General features: G+C 42.7%; 2 protein-coding genes across 5 annotated transcripts in view; one reads left to right on the plus strand and one right to left on the minus strand.

Annotated features, from left to right (window-relative positions):
- The window catches only part of suco (SUN domain containing ossification factor), a 64,212-nt gene extending 54,698 nt beyond the window's left edge, over nucleotides 1–9,514 (minus strand). For all 4 annotated transcript variants that reach the window (XM_080732928.1, XM_080732927.1, XM_080732926.1 and 1 more), the window contains exon 1: nucleotides 9,233–9,514. In XM_080732928.1, coding sequence (XP_080589054.1) covers nucleotides 9,233–9,288 — 56 coding nt within the window. In that variant the 5' untranslated portion in view covers nucleotides 9,289–9,514. The remainder of the gene's footprint in view (nucleotides 1–9,232) is intronic.
- A 1,439-nt stretch (nucleotides 9,515–10,953) lies between these two features.
- Nucleotides 10,954–16,942, plus strand: tmed5 (transmembrane p24 trafficking protein 5). Its single transcript, XM_080721240.1, has 4 exons — nucleotides 10,954–11,260; nucleotides 12,293–12,390; nucleotides 12,831–13,014; nucleotides 16,319–16,942. Exons 1-4 carry the CDS (start codon nucleotides 11,072–11,074, stop codon nucleotides 16,541–16,543), a joined length of 696 nt encoding a protein of 231 aa, XP_080577366.1. The 5' UTR covers nucleotides 10,954–11,071; the 3' UTR covers nucleotides 16,544–16,942.
- Nucleotides 16,943–20,509: the final 3,567 nt, after the last annotated feature.

Here is a 20,509-nt window from a genome sequence, read left to right on the forward strand (position 1 = left end):
CATCGCACAGTGAGACATTTAACGAGCATGTAGGATGGCCACAATAGTGTAGTGCAGTGGTTTTCAACCAGTGGCCCGGGAACCACCGGTGGTCCTTGGAGGGATTCCAGATGGTCCCCAGCTAAATGATGGAGAGTTGGTAACCAAAGGACCCTTATAGATCTTTAACTCTTGAGAGTGTAAAATAAAACCAAATGGACCATTAACATCTGCATTACTTAAAGCCATACTGTGTAAGATGCCCAACTAGTGGTCATTAGCCCTATAGCAAACCGCGGTCGCGTCCGCGTCTTTCGGACGTTTTTCGTACCTTCAGACCCCCGCGTCTGCCTCCACCTCGCTGAGATCTATCTTTTAAGGGGTCCCTTGTTCCTGTGCGTTCAGTAATTCCAGAGATACGGACTCCTTCACCCTGCCTGGTAGGCGAAATTACCTAGAGAAGGGATGGTACAAACGGGCGACAACAAATATGGCTGCCATAGCGACCCCACTTCAAGATGCGCTGTGATTGGCCGGCAGTTGTATAACCCTCGCTGTGATTGGCCGGTAGTGTGATGACGCAATTTTGGCGCGAGATCCGGTCCACGGCAAGGATCTCAGTTTACATACAGAGAAGGCTTTACAGGCTGAAATTCACGGCGCGGATCTTCTAAAACTTTTGTGATTTAATAGTTAGGAGAATTTTAAGATTTGTTTTATAAAAAAAGTTACATAGTACAACTTTAATTTAGAGGTATATATAGTATGTAGAAGAATTATTGTTCTTTTTGTTTTTTTAATCAATGTTTGCTTGTTATCTCTCCGAACGCATCAATTCAGCATGGAATTGTGGACAAACTCTTATCCAACAATAACAAAATATCCAAATGTTTGGGTCCGAGAGGCTAAATCTCATCAAACGGTGGTCCATGGCCAAATAGATAATGGACCTTGATATGAAAACGTCAATATAATACTGTACTTACAGGTGAGAGACAGACAAACAGTGAACCGGACAGACAGTTATTGGGATTAGGGTGCCTGACAGTCTCTATGGCCAGTGGGCAGGGACAATAGTGAGCTCAACAGTGCCAGTCCAGCTCTGTCTCTGTTGATTAAACCAGAGAGATGCCAGCCTGCCCTGCAGCACTGATCCCTGGTCTTCTAAAATAACACCACCACCACTACACCAATGGACCCACACACACATACTAAGCCTCTATCTTGTGTTAACAAGACCTGCATAGAGAGAGAGAGAGAGAGAGAGAGAGAGAGAGAGAGAGAGAGAGAGAAAGAGAGAGGTACTTTGTCATTGATGAACTTATAGTCATTATAGTTTATAGCTTTACAAAGGCCTCACTCACACTGATTGGGAAGGTGATTGACCAGTTGTTGGCGTTCACATTCACACTAATAATGTGACTAGATAGCTTTAGGCATTTTCTTTTAATCGGTCATCGCTAATCCTCAATCCCTAATCTGGTTGTCAGGTGAAAGTTAAAATATTTTCAGAGCTAAAAAGCTCACAGTGAATCACATTGTGCTATTTTTGCCCAGGGGAAACATCTGTGTCATTTTAGAGTTTTCCGTTGGCTATTCAAAAAATTGCAGATAAACAAGATGTACGAGCTTGTATTTCTGCTATTTTAGAAGTGAAACTACTGATTTAGAAGGCATTTGTAGAATCGGCCTTAGGTCTTAATGGGTTAAGTGGTATGTACTGTAAGTAGTTATTATAATATGCACTGTAACAGAAAGGCCTCTTTAAAACACACACACACGCGCACGCACGCACGCACGCACGCACACACGCACACACACACTTCGTTTCATCCAGACCATTTTGATCCCAACTAATTTGTAAACTTATTCAGGCCCCAAGAGGATTCACTGACAGTCATTGAAATTTCAAATTTGCAATGGTTCGCTAATCTGATTGAAACAAGAGAGAGGGTGCTTTTTCAGGGTAGCTTTAGTTAAGAAAATCTCTGAGATACAGAAAGAACAAACAACAGGCATTATCACTAGTAATAACTAGTCAAGCATTGGACAATACTAGTCATTTGACATGTTGGGAGTTGGGACTATGTAACATCTTGGGAGTGTCATATCATCTTTACATGGTAGAGGATATCAATGATTTGTTCAGTGGCCAGTTTGTGCCAGGGGTAAGAGATGAGACCATGCCTGAGAGATTGGTGACAAAGCAAGAAAAGAAAAGAGGGAAAGACCAGACCACAACATCCTATAGAATAGGGAAGCAGGAAATATGATGTCTCTGCAGAGGAAAGAATTGTTAGCAGCGTTTAGAAAACAAGCCCAAAAGGACTTCCCCCTCACACAAACTAGGCAATGGATACATACAGTACAGCACACTCCAAGCACTGCAGCTGTGTGTGCGCATGTGCAGCATGCATTTAATTCTATGTTTCTCTATGACAAATATTAATTTCCCTCGCAGGTAATACAGATCAGGTATTTTATATGCTGATTAGACTGATTATATGGACCCAGTTGTTGGCTCACACTCACAGCTTGTAGTCCAGCCATAAAGGATGTGGTTATTTGAATGTTGAATTCTTAAATGAGTCAGTTTAGAGTACAAACACACACACACACATTTAGAGTACAAACACACACACACATTTAGAGTACAAACACACACACACACACACACACACATTTAGAGTACAAACACACACACACACATTTAGAGTACACACACACACACACACACACACACACACACACACACACACACACACACACACACACACACATTAGCAAACACACTCACGCATAGACCCCGTGGCCCTGACTGGGACTGTCGTCAGAATGTGACCGTGAAATGAGCAGGAACCAAGCAAATAGAAGGTTGAATACCAAGGTTTCACAAAGCTTTCTGTCTTTCTAGTTCTACTCCTTTACATACCGGGGTGGAGGGATGGGCAATTAACTGAAAATATAACGAAACCCCACATTCAGAACCTTCAACTAACCAACTTAATCTTTCCCACGTAGGTTAATTGAACTGAGGGCAGTTTACAAGTGTACAAATAATCGTTCAATAGTTGTATGAAGTACAACAGTGAGAGAGCTACAGAGGAATTGTGCAACGATGATGACGAGACAACAAACAGGAGGGACAAAAGCACGTGTAGGGACACACACAACAATGCCATAAATAACAGGCAGTAGACCTATGGACCGCAGAGCCATAACAGCCATAGATAGCTGGATGGTATGGATAGCTGAGAGGAAGTAAACAAGGGTGGTGGTGGTGGCTGCGCTCAGATCAATCTGTGCATACTCCTTGTAAACGGACAAGTCAAAAGGATTGGATCATAACTGACAGGGCTTCTTTAGCCATTCAATCCTATTGCATGTTTCCTTACCATCCTCCTGCCCACTGCTGGAGCTGTGAAACAGTGAAACACGGCCCCCCTCTCGCTTTCTTTGTTGCTACCCCTCCCCCATGATTAACCCTATAATATCAAGGATAAGCTAAAACATCCGCACGCTGTTTTTAAGCTCCAAAAAACGATTTTCTTAGCTTAAAAACACTGTGCGGATGTTTTAGCTTCTACTTGATTCTCGCCTTGATGTCCAGAACCTGGCCTAAATACAGGCATAAGACGTGCACACAATATTTTCCCTGTGAACTAACCCTATAATATCCCAGTACGCCTCCCGATATCAGTACTTGTGCTTATCAGGAGAGTAACAGAATCGGTGAGAACTGGACATTTTGAATGACCACTGCTGCATATGGCCATGAGCACAATAAAGCTGTGCTTATGCAACACCACTGCAAAGTGGGATATATTTACGATGCGGGCGTGACCAAGAGCTGCTTTACATTGCCTAGCTCTTTCTTGACTGCACTGAATCAGTATCTGTAGTATGTTCATATACAAGGAATTTCACTTGGTGCATTACTAATACTATAGAAGGGCAAACACACATCTTCAGTTACTGTATACTCAAGGACACATACTGTACCAATGACATATTTTCCAGCCTTGGTTTGTTCACAAAAAAGGTTTGCTCTCCATGTGTGTCTGTGCGTGCGTGCGTGCGTGCGTGCGTGCGTGCGTGCGTGTGTGCGTGCGTGTGTGTATAATTTAATGTCAGCAGTATCTGATTCAAGGTCAAAGAGCTGAAGTAACTTCAAAGTGGAATTGATTATATCATATTTTACTAATTCCACTTGCGTTATTATTAATTGATTAGGATTCCTCCTAGATGTGAGTGCCAGAAAACACATGATCATGAGGAGGAAGGATTGCTCAATAGGCTGGGGCTGTGCATTCTGAATATGATATAGGAGCAGCCAGGGAGAAGGGAAGCTAGGCGGCAGCCAGGCCATATAGAGCAGCTCATCCTAAACATCGGCCAGGAAAAGAAACAAGTTGGGCTGGGTGTTGTCTTACAGGATCCCTGTCTGTGAGGGAGGACGTAGGGATCATATCCAAAAACAAACTCAGTTGCCAAAAGTCAGTTACACATTAATATGTCTAGTCTAACAATACATTTCCTGTGATCAAAACAAAAGCTGCTGGCACAAATACATAATGCGATAATTAGGCAACTGGACAGAAATGTCAATAAACTGTCTGGTATTGAGGGAACAAATCACCACAACATTCCAAACAAAAGCTCAGATATGTTACGTTGTCATGCTTGATTGATTATAAACTAGCAGTAAGAGAGAGTGATACGGTATCCTCAACTGAGCCAATGGCTGCTGCGAAAAGACAATCACAATCAAAATTGCATTAATAATTCTAACAATAATCTTCAAGTGGCCTCTTAACTATATCACCTGTACTTGTACTGTACCCCATCAAGTGTCCAACAACGAACTGCACCAAGTACCCGGGACAGAGATGAGTAACAGTGCAAGCAATTCACTATCTGAACTGAGAGAAGAGAAGTATGTTGAAAGAACTGCAGTGCTTATTAGTGTCATGATGACACATTCTGGCAGACATCTACTGTAGTCTAGACAAAAAATATAACTTAATGGACTGGAAGGTGTATGCATGTGGCAGATGGCAGACCTTTAATCTTTGTAGAAAACCTTTTTTTTAACACCTACTGAAATGTACAGGTATGTAGGAGAAGGTCGCTCGGAGCCCAGAGCAAACGTATCTGCATCAACTGTTTTTACTGTACAGTAAGTGAGTGAATACACTGTGCGGGAATCCCCCTTTTTACTCTTCTAAAGACCTTTAATGCATCTTTTAAAGTCAACTTGGGAGTGTCCATGTTCACACAAATCTATTTAATGTTCTGCATTATCTTCTACAGTGCCTTTATCCAATGCGCTTTACAATGCATGTTACATTCTCTCTCTCTCACACACACACACACTTGCATCAACCATGCAAGACACCAACCTTCTCATTGGGAACAGTTAGTGGCTCAATGCTCTGCTCAAGGACACTTCGAAATGAAGCCAGGAGGAGCCGTGGATCACACCGGGAACCTTCCGGTTCCTAGATGATGATGTCCGCTCTACTTCCTGAGCCACTGCTGGCTGCCACACCCTCACAAGGCAGCACACCCACAAATTGTGCACGTGTCCAGACACTCAAAACATGAACACGCGCCACACCATCAGTGCTGCTGATGTGAACAGCCTGGGCTAATGTATACACAGTCAGTCCCCTGTTACTGGCTCTGTGTCCTGTGGAACATTACCTACACAAACAGTACGAGCACATACTGCTGTGCCCCGCAACATAAAGAGACCTAGCTGGTTACTGAGTGACCAGAGCAGCCTCACTGAGTCTAACCTATTGAGGACAAGAGTCCATGCTGCTATTTCTGAGCAGATTGTGGACTTTTTAAGGCCGATATGCTGATATATTGGATAACAGGATGGCATGGCAAAACTGTTTTCTCTCTCTCTCTCTCTCTCTCTCTCTCTCTCTCTCTCTCTCTCTCTCTCTCTCTCTCTCTCTCTCTCTCTCTCTCTCTCTCTCTCTCTCTCTCTCTCTCTCTCTCTCTCTCAGATTCTGATATCCATAATTAATGTCGAGAAATCTGTAGGCTAAAAGGCAACCGACTCCTTTGTCTGTGTGCACTCTCTTACTAACAATTTGAGACTCAGTAGTGCTTGATATGTTTTTGCATTCAAAATACATTTTGAATACACATTTCATATGATCAGCAAAATGCCACATGCAAGTGTTACCAGGTAACTTAAATGTGCCTCTCTTGTTGCCAGGTGATGACAGCCCCACAATCTCTGGCATCCAGCCCCCTTCTATAGGCCTCCCGGTCAACACTTAAAATCTGATGCACACACTCTCTGCATTGATTTGATCCCCATGTTTCCTACTGTATAAGTTCCTTCTAGGAGGTGTGAGAGTTGGCGCTGGGTAGTGAGAAGGTAACAGCGCACTAAAAAAGCAGTTTACATTACTAATGAAGTCCATGCATGTTAATGCCGTGTCATTAGTTTGGCTGTGGGAAAGTGAAAACGTGTACCAGCATAGCAAACAACTGACCACTGTTCTCTACTCTCAGTCTGTCAGGCAATAGTGTAACCTTCTCATAGCAGTGGACAGTGAATGACTGTTGGAAGATCTCACCACGAAAGGGCCCAACATGAAGAAGATACAGTATCAGTAAAGCATTGATTATAGTAAGTAGAGTAGACTAATAGTAGCATACGATTATGTTATTTTACTGAATGCAAACTGATGTTGATCCAACTTCTTAACCTATATGAATCTATACTGTATATGTTTTCTCACTTTCCTGGGACAGTGACAGTTCCCTGTTCCTGCTTTGAGGCCATTACTGGTGTCTTTGTGTATTCCCCTTCCTTGTTCAGACACAGACCAGGCACAGAAGGCCTGTAGTCCTGTACGGCTGTGGAAGCACTTAACCCCTTAAATGCCAGCTTAGTTGACACAGAAACTCTGACCTACAGTATACTAATGCAATGATGCAGAATAAAACAAAGCTGGCAAAAAAGAGGTTAATTAATGCTACATTACATAAATAAATAAAAAGCAAGCACTACTAGTGCGGTTAGATGTTTCAATTGGCATATACGTTTTTCGCAAAACAAAATATCAGCATTGATGGTTCACTCTGTACTTAAAAGAATATAAGCCTTGGTGGCTCATATAGCTTGGACGTTTTTGCAATGCAGCGATGGCTCAGCGTAAGTAAGATTTGGTGGCTCGTACAGCACAGAAGTGAAGATCTAATATTCTCATCAACATACCGGTAAAGCATATAAACCTTTAGATAACACGCATAACAAAATCTGAAATCTCCATTGTAAAGCTTCACTTCCTGGACATCTTTCTATCACAGACGGAAGGATTTTTCTTTTCATTTTTTTAATAGGACCTCCTCTATTTAGTTAGTTAGTTATTTTTGTTTAAGTCCGACCCTCCCAGTCCCTTTACAATGTGCTCTGACCACTGTCTATATATTCACCACAATACTGTGTTATTAAGCAGAGTAATGTTATGTATGCATTACAATACAAACTGTATGCTACAGAAAGTAGAACTGTCTGGCACACAGTAAATGCAAATAAATAACAGCTAGGCCAATTCCTGAGACTACACAATAAACTATACATGCCCATATCTACACAAATGTACAGGTTTTTCGCCCAATTGACATTCAAGTAGCACATTGCCTTAGGATACATTCACGGCTAAAAGCTGTTATGTCATCTCTATAGTCCAAGGAGGAAACTGTTAACTTAGCCTACTTTTGAAGGATAATAACTTAGGGAAATGATTAAATATGCCAATCTTAGTATTCTCAAATATACAGACTCCAAGTAGGAGTTGTCAAGAAAGAGGCATAAGCAGTTAGTTTGACATCCGGTTAACCACTTTCAACCTGGTGTCCGATTTTTATCATGTCATTAGTTGAAAAAAATCACAAAATGTTCAATATTTTCAGAAACCACAAAACTACCGGATCTATAATCTCACAACATATGCAACTTGTTGTGAGCTTATAGTTTTTCCTCTATTCCCTAGTGATTAATAAAACTTAAAATAGCAGTCAACCAGAGTAGATCATCTCAATTTGCATTTTGGCATAACATTCCAAGACCAACACCAAAACAGTGAGTGCAACATCAGATTCTGCACTTGCCAATTTTACTTATTGATGAAGAAATTAAATAACACTAACCTAATCCATGTCATGACTCATCGTGATTTACCCACTACATGATATGAATGTTGGTAATAGAATAAAGCTGTCAAAGTCGCAGTTTAAAATGAAGGGAAATTAAATGTTTTCCACCGATCAATCTGGCAAGCCATCGTCAAAGAAAAGGGAAAACAGCGCCAGCCACCGATAAATGAATAATACACAGAAACTAATCTAAATAAACGTTTGTTTAGCTGATGATAGCTTCAACCTGGAGAGGTAGGTAGCTGTAAGCCTGTAACTGAATCCCTCAGCCGGAGAAAGTTAACACATTACATGTTCTTTTTATATTCCTCGCTAACCCTATTGTTATATGAATGCCACATAATGCCAGGGGTTCCTCTTATGGACTTAACACATTCACGACCACTGACAGCTGTCACCTCTATGAACAAACATGCATGTGTGCAGGCATGCTAGTGGCCATTTCAAGTAACATACAGATGCATATATTGCAATACATTGAATGATTGTTTCCATTCAATTATACATTTCTATCCAATATTGCCTATTCCTGTAAAATAACAGTACCTCGATACATATTTGCTTCAACCTCTACCTGTGAAGTGAAGGTTCATTCAATGTATGAACACAAATTCAAAACAAATCATTTTGAGATTACAAAGGCTTCCAGTGAACATGTTCAACAGTAGTGTGATTAGCAGGCAACCGTTACAAAAGATAATAGTCAGGCAGGACATGGACATCCAATACCTATCTTTACTGTTCTTTGGAAAAGCCAGCAATGTTGACAACAGCTGGCTGGTTAGTAACAAGTTAACGCAATCACAAAACAATGGGTTTTAAAACGAGGCCAAGCCACTCCACAATGTGACAAGCTGTTAGCAGTATAGCAGCGGTGATGAGATGCACTGACACATCACTCGTTCAGATTACACGCATCGATGTGTCAAAAGATGGAACGACAAGACATGAGACAAAACCCAGTGATAAAACACAGCTTTGGGTGCCGTCGAAAAGTCATTTCAAAAGTCCCTTTTATCATAAACGCAGTGGTGAAGGTTAGGGTGATTTTCATGTGTTATCTTACCAGCACAGGAGAGCTACAATGAGGCACACCAACAGAACAACGCGCTGCCTCTTCATTATCTTCCCGCGGGGACCAACATCCTCGCTCTCTCTCGGTGGGGATGTTTCTACTTCGTAGCTTTTTACAACAAACAAGCTTAGTGAGCGAAGGGCCTGAGCTGACTACAAAGAAACGATGTGAGCAAACAGCGAGGATGATGTGCCGCTCAGCAGAACGGTAGTATTGGAAGATGAGTTTTCATTTTCATTGTGCGGAAACCCTCGCTGCCTGTGACTGCTCGGCCGCTTCTGCTCTGTGGGGATGGACGGCACACATTCTGGCTAGCGTTAGCACTGCTCCGCGTCGCGACCAATAGGATCGGGCCCGGCGATGAACCGACCAATGAGGTGGCCTCGCGTCACCGATGTTTTACATACGTCGCAGCTGCCTGGTAGGCGAGGTTACGTCGCAGCACCTGCGGAAAGCCTGGTTCTGTTTTGCCGTTCGGTGCTCACATCCGGTGTAGAGCCCGCCTACTTCTGTATCCAGTGGTTAAACCCGATAAAGCTCGTATATAAGGACGTATCCGTATCCGTTCTAAACCGGATCTGTAACATTCAAAGCAAATTGGTTCCAGACGATCAATTAGCTCCGCCTGTTTACCTCTTGTCTCGAGCTGAGCTGGAAGCTGAATGCTGGCAGGACGCGTCATCTATTTTACTGATAGAGGAAATCATTAAACTACTGCAATGATCACTAAATGTTGTCAACTGACTGACTGACTGACTGACTGACTTCTGGTTGTAACGGGTTGTAATTGACCACATGTATGACTACTGTTGACACATTTATTTCCTGTGATAATTATGAAATTATTTGATAGCCTGACTGACTGAGCACAGCTCTGACAGCAAAGGGATCAAAGGAAGGGAAGAACATTGTGTACTTTTTTGCTTTGACATTGAAATCGCACCTCGAATCGTGATGATTCTAATGTTTATAAAGGCTTTTACCTGAGCAAAACACGGCTGCCTAAACCTTAAATGGCGCTGATGTAAAATGATCAGCGGCGCCACTGATGTAAAATGATGTAAAATGTATGACTGTGTAATACATTAAATTATGGTTATATTATGATTTACAGAATGTGCATGTTTTAAATATATGACTGTCATACATTATTATTACGTTTACATTACATTATTATAATTGTTCTATATTAAATGGTCGAACCATCTGTCATAACTCCACAGCATGTTGTTTCTTTGAAATATTATAATAAAATACCAATATTTATATTGCTTATTTTGTCCAATAGTCTTTGATAACGTTAACAATGTTTCCTTAAGTTAACATTGGAGTGTATTCTTTACTCTTGAAACCTCTTTATATAGAGGTAAAAAAGGCATTATTTTAGATGCGTCTACTTTGGCTTTTGAGAGAGACAGACAACACAACTCCATTTCCCAGGGTTCAATTCAAATAGGCGCCTGTAAAATCTGCCGTAATAGAAGTATTTTCAATTGTTTTATACACAATAGGCTAAAAAAAAACATTCCAATGAAACATGCTGCGAATTATGTTGTTCTACAATGATTTCGTATTTTTGAAAATAAATTATTTCATGCTAATTATTAAGTTCTAAACGGGCGGGGTCTTTCTCGTACGACAATGTTTTCCGAATGGATGAGCTGTCCAAGTAACTACTACTGACTGTAATAGTAGTGAAGTTTTGACGAACACACACAACACACGCATATCTTCACCACAGCTAACACGAGGGTAGCGTTCAAAACCCTCTTTCTTGGCAGTTTTAAACTCTCCTGTCCGTCTTCGCTAGAGATCCAGCTGCGCTTCACCATGCGGGTGGTCAGGGTGTTTTTAAGTTTACTGTCCGTGCTCATCGTAGCCCTCCCGGAGAGCTTCGTAGTCCTGGCCGCCTTCTCGCAGTCTCTGGACAGCGACTTCACTTTCACTCTGCCCGCCGGTAAGAAGGAGTGCTTCTACCAGACCATGAAGAAAGATGCGTCGCTGGAGATAGAGTATCAGGTAAAGATGTGAATGAATGAATGAAGAGTTCTGATCACCGGCGACCACATTGTTATTACCACAGTATGAGAATGTAGTGTACAGTCAATGGGGTCTACTGTTACAACAGATACTGTCTGTCATCTGTGCCCCTCTGACAGGTCAGGTCAGAGAGTCCATAACACATAAGTTTGAAATGGGAAATGAATAAAAATGACATTGAGAAATGGGTCAAATATCAAATTTGATTTGATTAGATGTTGGTTAAATATATGTGAGCAAAATCACAATACAACTTAATAGTGGTAATGAAACACTTGTTTCCAATCCGAGACTCTCGCATTGTCAACGTCACAATGCGAGAGTCTCGGCAGAATGCGTCTTAATGTAAGGCTATTTCCAATCCAATCTTGCAGCATAACTATTAACTATAACTAACAATACATGATTTTTCACTTTATGCCTTTATATTCTTATTACTGGTTCATTCGTGCATATGCAAGAAGCATTGGCTTATTTCTAGTACCTCCTCCTCATTGCACTTGTTGATAGAAACCTGTTTTGCCTGCCTGCCAGGGTGTAACTCTCATATCATGATTCCTGATTGATATGTATGAAAATACGCTATGAATATCAACGCTTGCCAATGCCATTTGCCTGTATGGAATGATGACTACTGGTCTGGGGCTCAATCTCATTGTTGTGTCTATAATTATGAGGATGGATAAAATCAAGATTCCCTGGCCTATCGCTTCAGGGAGAAAGCCCTTATCTGACTGTCTCCTCTCCTCCATAGCCTATAGCCTATAGACCTACTGTCTGTTGTACAATGTTTTGAAATAAGCTATTGCAGCAATGCACTTCTTAGGACACAACAGTGTTGAATGCTAACCCAGACTAACTGGAAATGATGAAAAGGCTGGTGCAATACTCTTTTAAAACACTCTCTCATTTCTCTCACCCATGCGTGCCTGCGTGTGGCGTGTGTATGTACTGCATGTATGTACTGTATGTGTGTGTAAATGTATATGTATGTGCATATAATGTTCACAGGTTTTAGACGGTGCAGGGCTGGACGTAGATTTCATGATTACGTCTCCCTCCGGGCATGTGCTGTACAATGACTACCGCAAATCAGATGGAGTACACACGTAAGTCACACACACTTATAGGGCTGTATTTTGATTGTCTTAAGTACCAGCTCTTATGCCTTAACTTAAAGGCCTGTCCATACTGTCTCCGACCACCAAACGTTTCGGCGGAGAGTTCTGACTTACCGACGTGCAGCTTTCCGAACTCTAATTCGGGGTAATTCTTTTCAGAAGATGCGAGCGACGTCATTTTGTAGTTGAACCGGACCTTTCTGACGAAAGGTTTGGTGGTCAGAGACAGTATGGACAGGCCTTTAAGTTAAGGCATAAGAGCTGGTATTTAAGACAATCAAAATAGAGTCCATCATCTGAGAGACTCGCTTACACACACACACACACACACACACACACACACACACACACACACACACACACATTAATCAGACAGCCAGTTACACACACTCAGCCAACTCCCCACCCACCCTGCGTTTCCCTCCCAGTGTTGAGACGGAGGATGGGGACTACATGTTCTGCTTTGACAACACGTTCAGCACGGTCTCGGAGAAGATCATCTTCTTTGAGCTGATCATGGACAACATGGAGGCAGAGGGAGAGGACCCTGAAGACTGGAAGGAATATGTCCATGGGACAGACATGCTGGACATGAAGCTGGAGGACATCATGGTGAGCAGCCTAACCTACAAATGCCTTCTAAATCAGTAGTTCTCATGCTTTAAAGATTACAAAAAATGATCAAAAATAGCAGATCTACAAGCTCGCAATGTGTTTTTCAATGGTCAACGCTAAAATCTAAAATGTTGCTTTCCTGGAACTTTTAATGGGCTAAAGGGTGATTTATACTTACTTGGTTGCGCAACGTCACTGCACTGACGCACAACCAAGTAAAAATCAGGCAGTGGCATCATACTTATTTACCCAAGCATTGGGTTGGCATGTCTCGATTAGGGATGCAACTTATGATAATTTGATTAATTATCAAATTAACCCCCCCCCCCCCCCCCCCCCCCATGTTTCAATCACTTCATCACCTCTGTGTTCTAATTATATTGAAATCTTCTCAAGTCTTCTGGCTGTATCACAATTTACAGGGGGAATTGTTAGACCGTCCACATACAGGCATAGGAGAATGTTGTAAAAATAGACAATGTCATGAACTCTTACCCATTTGAGAGGACCATGGTGCCCTCCCTCGCTCCACCCCCACAAACAGACCTTGTTTGTGTCAGATGTCACATTGTAACTGAACTGTAAGCAGTTAGTACATGACGGCAGACCTAGTGCGGAATGGTGAGTAGGTGAGTCAGGGTCACTGTCCCTTAAAAGCCAGTAAAAGCTCCCACATTGACATTCATGCCAGTTGTGACTCTGAATCCTGACCTGCTCACTCATCGTCAATTGCGCTAGATAATAATAGCGTCAGTTATGTGACTAAAATAACCAGTAAGACTCCCTAATCGGGAGATAAGCGACCGTAGGTGGGTTATCTCCACAAATAGGGCAAAAATGTGTTTTTCCAAAATCTTCCTGATCCATGTTGATGACATGAGTGTAGACATGCTCTGTAGTGATATTCGTGATTTTAGGGCAAAAACTGTAGGAGCAGTGTCCAAAAATGTGTTTTAAAAATCGGCCTGAAGGTGGCGCTACAATAGGGCCATGTGAGAAATGAGGGGTGGGGTCTCCGCGTTGCCTTGGCGGACGAATAGATACCGGCCCCGGCTCTCCAGGACGCTCCTAGCCCGAGTTACGGCATTTTATGTGCGCTGCAGTGGCAGGGGGTCCTCCACTGGGGGCGCCACCACTTTTGCATCCGTTCTGGAGCACCAGGAGTCGGTGGTCCCCGGGAATTCCCCGTGAGCAGCCCCGTTGGGGTGGTCATTTGGTCATTTTTGCACATTTGGTCATTTTTATGACATTGCATTGCATTTGGCTGAGAGCCATAATATTGAGAGCACGTACCGTATCTCCCAATAACATCACTCTGAACATTTTATTTACCTTACCTGTAACCTAGCAAAGGCTGATGCCAGGCAGTTGTTAGTAACAATGTAACAATGTCGTTTTTTGATTTCTTCATTTTCTAATGGTAAATATTAATAACAAAACTGATGTACTACCAATAATACACTTGAGGTCATGCAAGGCTGTAGACCACACAGATATAAAAAGCTAGATAGTAGATACCTCATCCGCCGCTGCAGTTCATTGGCGCCACTGGCAAAACAGGACTGGCGGAAGTGTGGAACTGTGGAAGCACTCTGCCCCCTGCAGTGGGAAAGAGGGAGTCCCACATCTGATTGGCTTACCGAGCATCCCATTCTATGACGCACACGGAAGCATCCTTCAGAATTCAAGGAAGTTATTTAAGAAGGAAGGGAAACACGTGACCACATGGGCATTCGTATGGAGCTCAGCTGGGTGCCAGAACTCGCACCGGAAGTACGATAAAATACATGTCAGTGAAGCGTGATTATAGATCCAACTGGGAAAGATGGATAACCACGCCCCGGACTCATTTTTGAAGCTTGTGATTGGCTGAACCGGACGTAGGGAGCGCTCCGTTGTAGTCACTTGGACCGCGCGAGGTGCACGGTACCCAATTATCATGGCGTTTATCGTGCGCTTGCCCAGGCCTTACGGCCTGGGCATAAATATAACGATTGCATTCACCACGGCTTCGTAACTCGCGCGGCGCTCCGCCGGCCTTCGCGCCGCTTGCAGTGTCGTGGACAATAACTGTGAAAACGAGCGCTCTATGCCGTTTCCATCCATCTTTCCCAGTTGGATCCATAATCACGCGTCAGTGAAGCGACCGCAGTTTTCCCAGTGACCCTGAGCGCAAAGGTGGGGGCCGATGGGCAATAGGCTTCCCACACTCCCGCGCCCCCACCATTGCGCTCAGGGCCGTTGGGAAAACCATGGTCGCGTCAGTGAATGGAGCCGGCTTGATCAGCTCATGAACAAACCTGGAACAAAAACTATTTATTAACTACTGAGACCTTTGTCATCTAATCTGTTCAGGAATATAAAAGAAGACATACCAAAGGTATTTTTACAATCACTTGCTTTTCGATGTGCACAGTACATAATGAAATAATAATAATAACTGTAAATAATAATCGTTTCTGTCCCCGAAGTATCGCGAGATTTGGTTCCCAGACAGGAAACGGTGGATAGTCTTGCGATACTTGACTCGTTTAGAAACATACTTTTTGCTCTTTAGATAGGCCTACTGCTATAAAATGACACAGTGCACACATCGAAAATCCACACAGCACAAAAAAATGTGTGACATGCCTTCTTTTATTTTCCTGAGCTGAGTATGTTATAAAGGTCTCAATTGTTCAGAAATAGTATTTATTCATGAGCTGCTCCCAGCCGTCCCAGGCTGCCTTGTGCATTCTGCCGAACTTCCGGCTGCAGTTTGGCACCCATGCTGAGCTCCATACGCATGCCCATGTGGTCACGTGTTTCCCTTCCTTCTTAAATAACTTCCTTGCAGAATTCCGGAAGCTTGCCAGTCCTCTTTTACCAACGCCCCAGAGCCGGAGGAGGCGTGTCTACCTTTTTATGTCTATATGGTAGACCACAGATCAGTACAGCACACCAGTGACTACATCTCATGGAGTGGCACTTTCTCCTGTACTATTGATAAAATGAAGCACATTTTCCAGCAGAGGATGACGTTGTCTTCTAATGGAAGAAAGAATGCCACACACGCCTGATTCAGCAGCTTTGTTTGCCATGCCATGCATGATTTCTACTAGGTTGTGCATTGTTTCACGCAACTTAAGCATAAATCAGTCGTCAGATGTGCCCTTAGAGGGACTTTAGTGTTTTCATCTCCCACTGCTTTGAATTATCTTGTTACTGCTGGTTGGTTTTGCATTATGTAGGCGGCCAGTCCTTATCTTCGATGTGTATTCAAAATCCATTTCACCTCCCATGTCTCCCACCTCAATTGCAGGACACCATGAACAGCGTGAAGTCCCGGCTGGGGAAGAGTCTGCAGATCCAAACGGTCCTGCGAGCGTTTGAGGCTCGCGACCGGAACATCCAGGAGAGTAACTTTGACCGGGTGAACTGGTGGTCCATCACCAACCTGGTTGTCATGTTGCTGGTGTCTGGCATTCAGGTCTACCTGCTCCGCTCGCTGTTTGAAGACAAAAGTAAAACACCAACACGCACGTAACCCCATCCGTATGGGAAGAGACAGAAAAACTACACTAACGCACTAGCCTACAAATTGTGGGGGGGGGGATTCTTTTTACTGACTGGGGGAGTCCTGGTTTGTGACTTTAACACAGGACCATAATGTGAACACGTTACATACAAATGCACACGTAGACATTTGGGATGCACATTTGCTTACTTCCTAACTAAAGGTACATAGAACGACGGACATTTGTGAGGTCCAAGGCATCCCGTTCTTTCTGTTGATTCACTGGTGTTAGAGAGGGACAGTGGGAGACTCTACCCTGGAACAGAAGCTAACTGTTTTCATTAGATGGCCAGCCATAGAAAGGATGGAATGGAAGTCCCATCACTGCACCAGCTGTCTGCAAATCCTTACTAAATCTAGTCATCCTCACGTAAGTATGCATTTAGGCCTAGAATTATTGACTGCTTTAACTGTTGAAAAATAGCAGATATACAAGCTCACAGCACGGCACCGAGTGCCGCGCTGCGAGCTTGTAGATCTGCTATTTTTGAAAAAAAGTCGTGAAAATGTGTGCAAATCTTTGAATATATGTATTTTTAAAGCGAACGTTTGTAACTCAAATTTTGCTTCTGGGGGGTCCCTGGAACTAGATATTTTGAAATGGGGGTCCGTGGCCAAATAAATATCATTTTGGGGGTCCTTCACATGAAAAGGTTTGAGAACCACTGACATAGTAGTCTCAAGAACAGACTAACTGAGCTCCAGTTGAGTGAAAAGGACCTTTTCTTTGACGATGGCTGGCCAGATTGCTGACATAGAAACATAGGGTTTTTCAAAAAAACCTGAGAAGGATTCAAAAGACACTTATAGAATCGGGTCAAAATTCTAATTTTCACGATTTTTCAAAAATAGCAGATCTACAAGCTCGCAGCGCGGCACTCGGTGCCGCGCTGTGAGCTTGTATATCTGCTATTTTTTTATATAAAGCATAAAAATATTGCGTCATATTGTGTTCAGGCCTAAATGGGTTAAGTCAGATGTCGAAACACACTTTAGTCAGAAGTCGCAACACACTTCATAAGAACAGGTTGTGCCCGTCTTACCAGTTATTCCTGAGAACTTAGTTTTATACATTTGCAGAGCAACATATATATGACCTTTGTCATTGTGTGAAAAGGTCGGGCTGTACATTTTCATAAGGTTTGTGAGGATGTTGATGTTTCAGTGCTGCTGCTGATGATGCTGCTGTATAGAAGACGGTTTGCCATTGAGGTGATTCAAGCTTTAGCTATGACAATCACTACGTATGAGTAGAGAGTGGTGCAACCCAAATTAGTACAGTACATCACTAGTTTACAACTACTAGTTATTACCTAGAACCTACTGTAATAACAACACTATATATTTTTAATAACAGATTTAGAAATCATTACCCTATTTGTAACCACACTAAACCTATATCTAACCGTTACTGTGCCTAGCCTTAAAGGGACATTTCACAGATTTTGAAACTAAATCCCATTGTTCTGATTTGAGATCTGATCATGTATTCTGCGACAGAGTATTTCCCGGTGATCTGTGCACAAGGGGCGGGGGCGCGGGAGGCGAGTTTAGAAACTCTACGCTTTCTAAGGGAAGGAGCGCTCGTTTTCTACAGCGTCGGCAGTTATTGTCCACGACATTGCAAGCGGCGCGAAGGCCAGCGGACCTTGGTCCTGCTCTTCGCCCCCGAGCGCCGCAGGCGCGAGTGGCCGCGAAGAGCGGGCCAGGGCCGCGCGGCCGGCGGAGCGCCGCGCGAGTTACGAAGCCGTGGTGAATGCAATCGTTCTATTTATGCCCAGGCCGTAAGGCCTGGGCAAGCGCACGATAAACGCCATGATAATTGGGTTTTGGTGCACCTCGCGCGGTCCAAGTTACTACAATGGAGCACTCTCTACCTCCGGTTCAGCCAATCACAAGCTTCTTCATTCATTCATTCTTGCCCATCGACCCCGCCCCTTGTGCACAGATCCACCGGGAAATACTCGGTCGCATGTATTCTAGGGTATTTGTCCCACACTTTATGATCTAGTCACATGCGGACCAGACCCCCTTGAAAACGAGATGGTTCATCTCGAGGGGTTATTCCTAATAAAGAATTTCAGACATAAGAACAATAGGATTTAGGTTCAAAATCTGTGGAAGTACCCGTTAACTAATGTTTATTATGTTAAACCAACCCATGCATAAACATAACTACAGTTAAGCAAGTACAATCCATGCCTAAACTTTATATGGGAATCCTTTTTAGAGTGGCCACCTAGTGGCAACCAGCCACAACCTCAATGTCATTACTAACACTACAGATTAAGAAACCCATTGTATGAATCTTCTTTGCTACTGTACTTCCTCATGGAAAGTGATGTGTATGGTATGATTTGTTTTCTTCTAATGGAGCCAAAAATACCATCAAGCCAGTGGCCTTATGATGCATGTTTTTATTGGCAGTGTTGCATAACCTCAGCTAGATGGTAGGTCATACAGCATTAGTCTTCCAGTCATAATGTGGGAGGAGTGACTCATCTGTCTGTGTTACTATGACATTTAACATCTTGTGTTATTGAGATATGCCTTCGGTTTGAATTTAGCTTCCAGCCTTTTGTGATTCTGTGTGGCCTTCAAATGAGTCAAATTGCCAAGAAAACATGTTTTTATTCTAGTCACACACAGTGAAATATTCAGTATGTAGCTCTCAGAGTTAAATAAACACTGAGTATTTTACTTGTGCACACTGCACAGTTCTGCCCATGCAGACATGGCAGGTCTTCAGATCGGGACCATGCTTTTAATAGGGGGATAATGTGCCACCTCCAAATCTCTGCAAATACTGCCCTATTCTCCTCTGCCATGATTCATGGGGCTTGTGTTTGGCTGTAATGGCGACCAGCTTTACACTCCACATCCCGACTCTGGACTGCCCAGTGCCCAGCCCCCCAGCTGCTGAACAGGGGTGTCTGGTTACAGACGCCTTGCCTGTGGAGATGTTGTGCCTGCCTGCCTGTCTCTGGTGGTGACAGTTAAATCTATTTTTCCATCTCACCACCACCAAAATGAAGCTCATTGCCATAACCACATGGAGGCAAATACCACATGCATGATTCGTTTGCCGTGGCTTCTAATGATTTTTAAATGGCCATTTGTTGACGCAAACACGCACAGGACCTTAGTTGGCTTTTAGAACAAAATGCATTTTTTGTTTTGATTTATCCTTATACACTTGCACCTCTAGAGCATGGGTTCTTGTCTTCTTTTTTTGCCTGCAACCCAAGATCAAGATCTATGTCAGTCTCTCCCTGTAGTCCAGCCTAATGGCAGCATGCTGAACTTCCTGCTGTATGGAAAACTAACAGATCAATCTGCAACCTGTGTGTGCGCTGACATGATTTAAAGATTTCTGTTGTATTTCCCTTAATAGTTTCTGATACAGTATTAAGACACCGCTGTGGTCTGTGATGGTGGCCTTTGATTTTTTTTTCTTCTTTTTTTCCCCTTTTTTTGTTGCATTCAACACATTTATCATTTTTAAAAACCCTTGACTTGAAGCACCATGTCACCATCTTCTGGTGAGATTTTGAGTTGTCCTGTACTGTGACATGAAAAGTGCTCATGCTGTCATTAGACAAGCTATTTCCTTTGTAGAAAGCAAAATGCTGTTTGAACAAATACGTGTTGTTGTATTTAGATTTTGCAGTATACATCATATGTTGCACTGACTATTGTGTCCTTGCAGTAATAGACACAGCCACCACAAACACCAGCTATACATTGTTACTATTTTAAATGGTGTTTAATTGAAGTACTGTATGTTGAGATTCTGTATGTCATATAATTGATATATAATTAATAATATGATTTATGTTCCCTTAAAGTGCTTTACAATTACCCCATTAATAATTATGAATAATAACATTTTCATAAGTAAATGAGAAATCTGTAAACTCTTAGTTTTATTGGAAT

Source organism: Nannobrachium achirus (assembly GCF_963921795.1).
Source record: "Nannobrachium achirus genome assembly, chromosome: 1".
In the NCBI taxonomy this organism is placed as follows: Eukaryota; Metazoa; Chordata; class Actinopteri; order Myctophiformes; family Myctophidae; genus Nannobrachium; species Nannobrachium achirus.

Bases quoted from the DNA above. Each gene is read 5' to 3' on its own strand.
- tmed5 (XM_080721240.1), top strand. From the start codon at position 11,072: ATGCGGGTGGTCAGGGTGTTTTTAAGTTTACTGTCCGTGCTCATCGTA. The intron at 12,391-12,830 runs GTAAGTCACACA...TTTCCCTCCCAG, and splicing joins AAATCAGATGGAGTACACAC to TGTTGAGACGGAGGATGGGG. The intron at 13,015-16,318 runs GTGAGCAGCCTA...CCTCAATTGCAG, and splicing joins TGAAGCTGGAGGACATCATG to GACACCATGAACAGCGTGAA.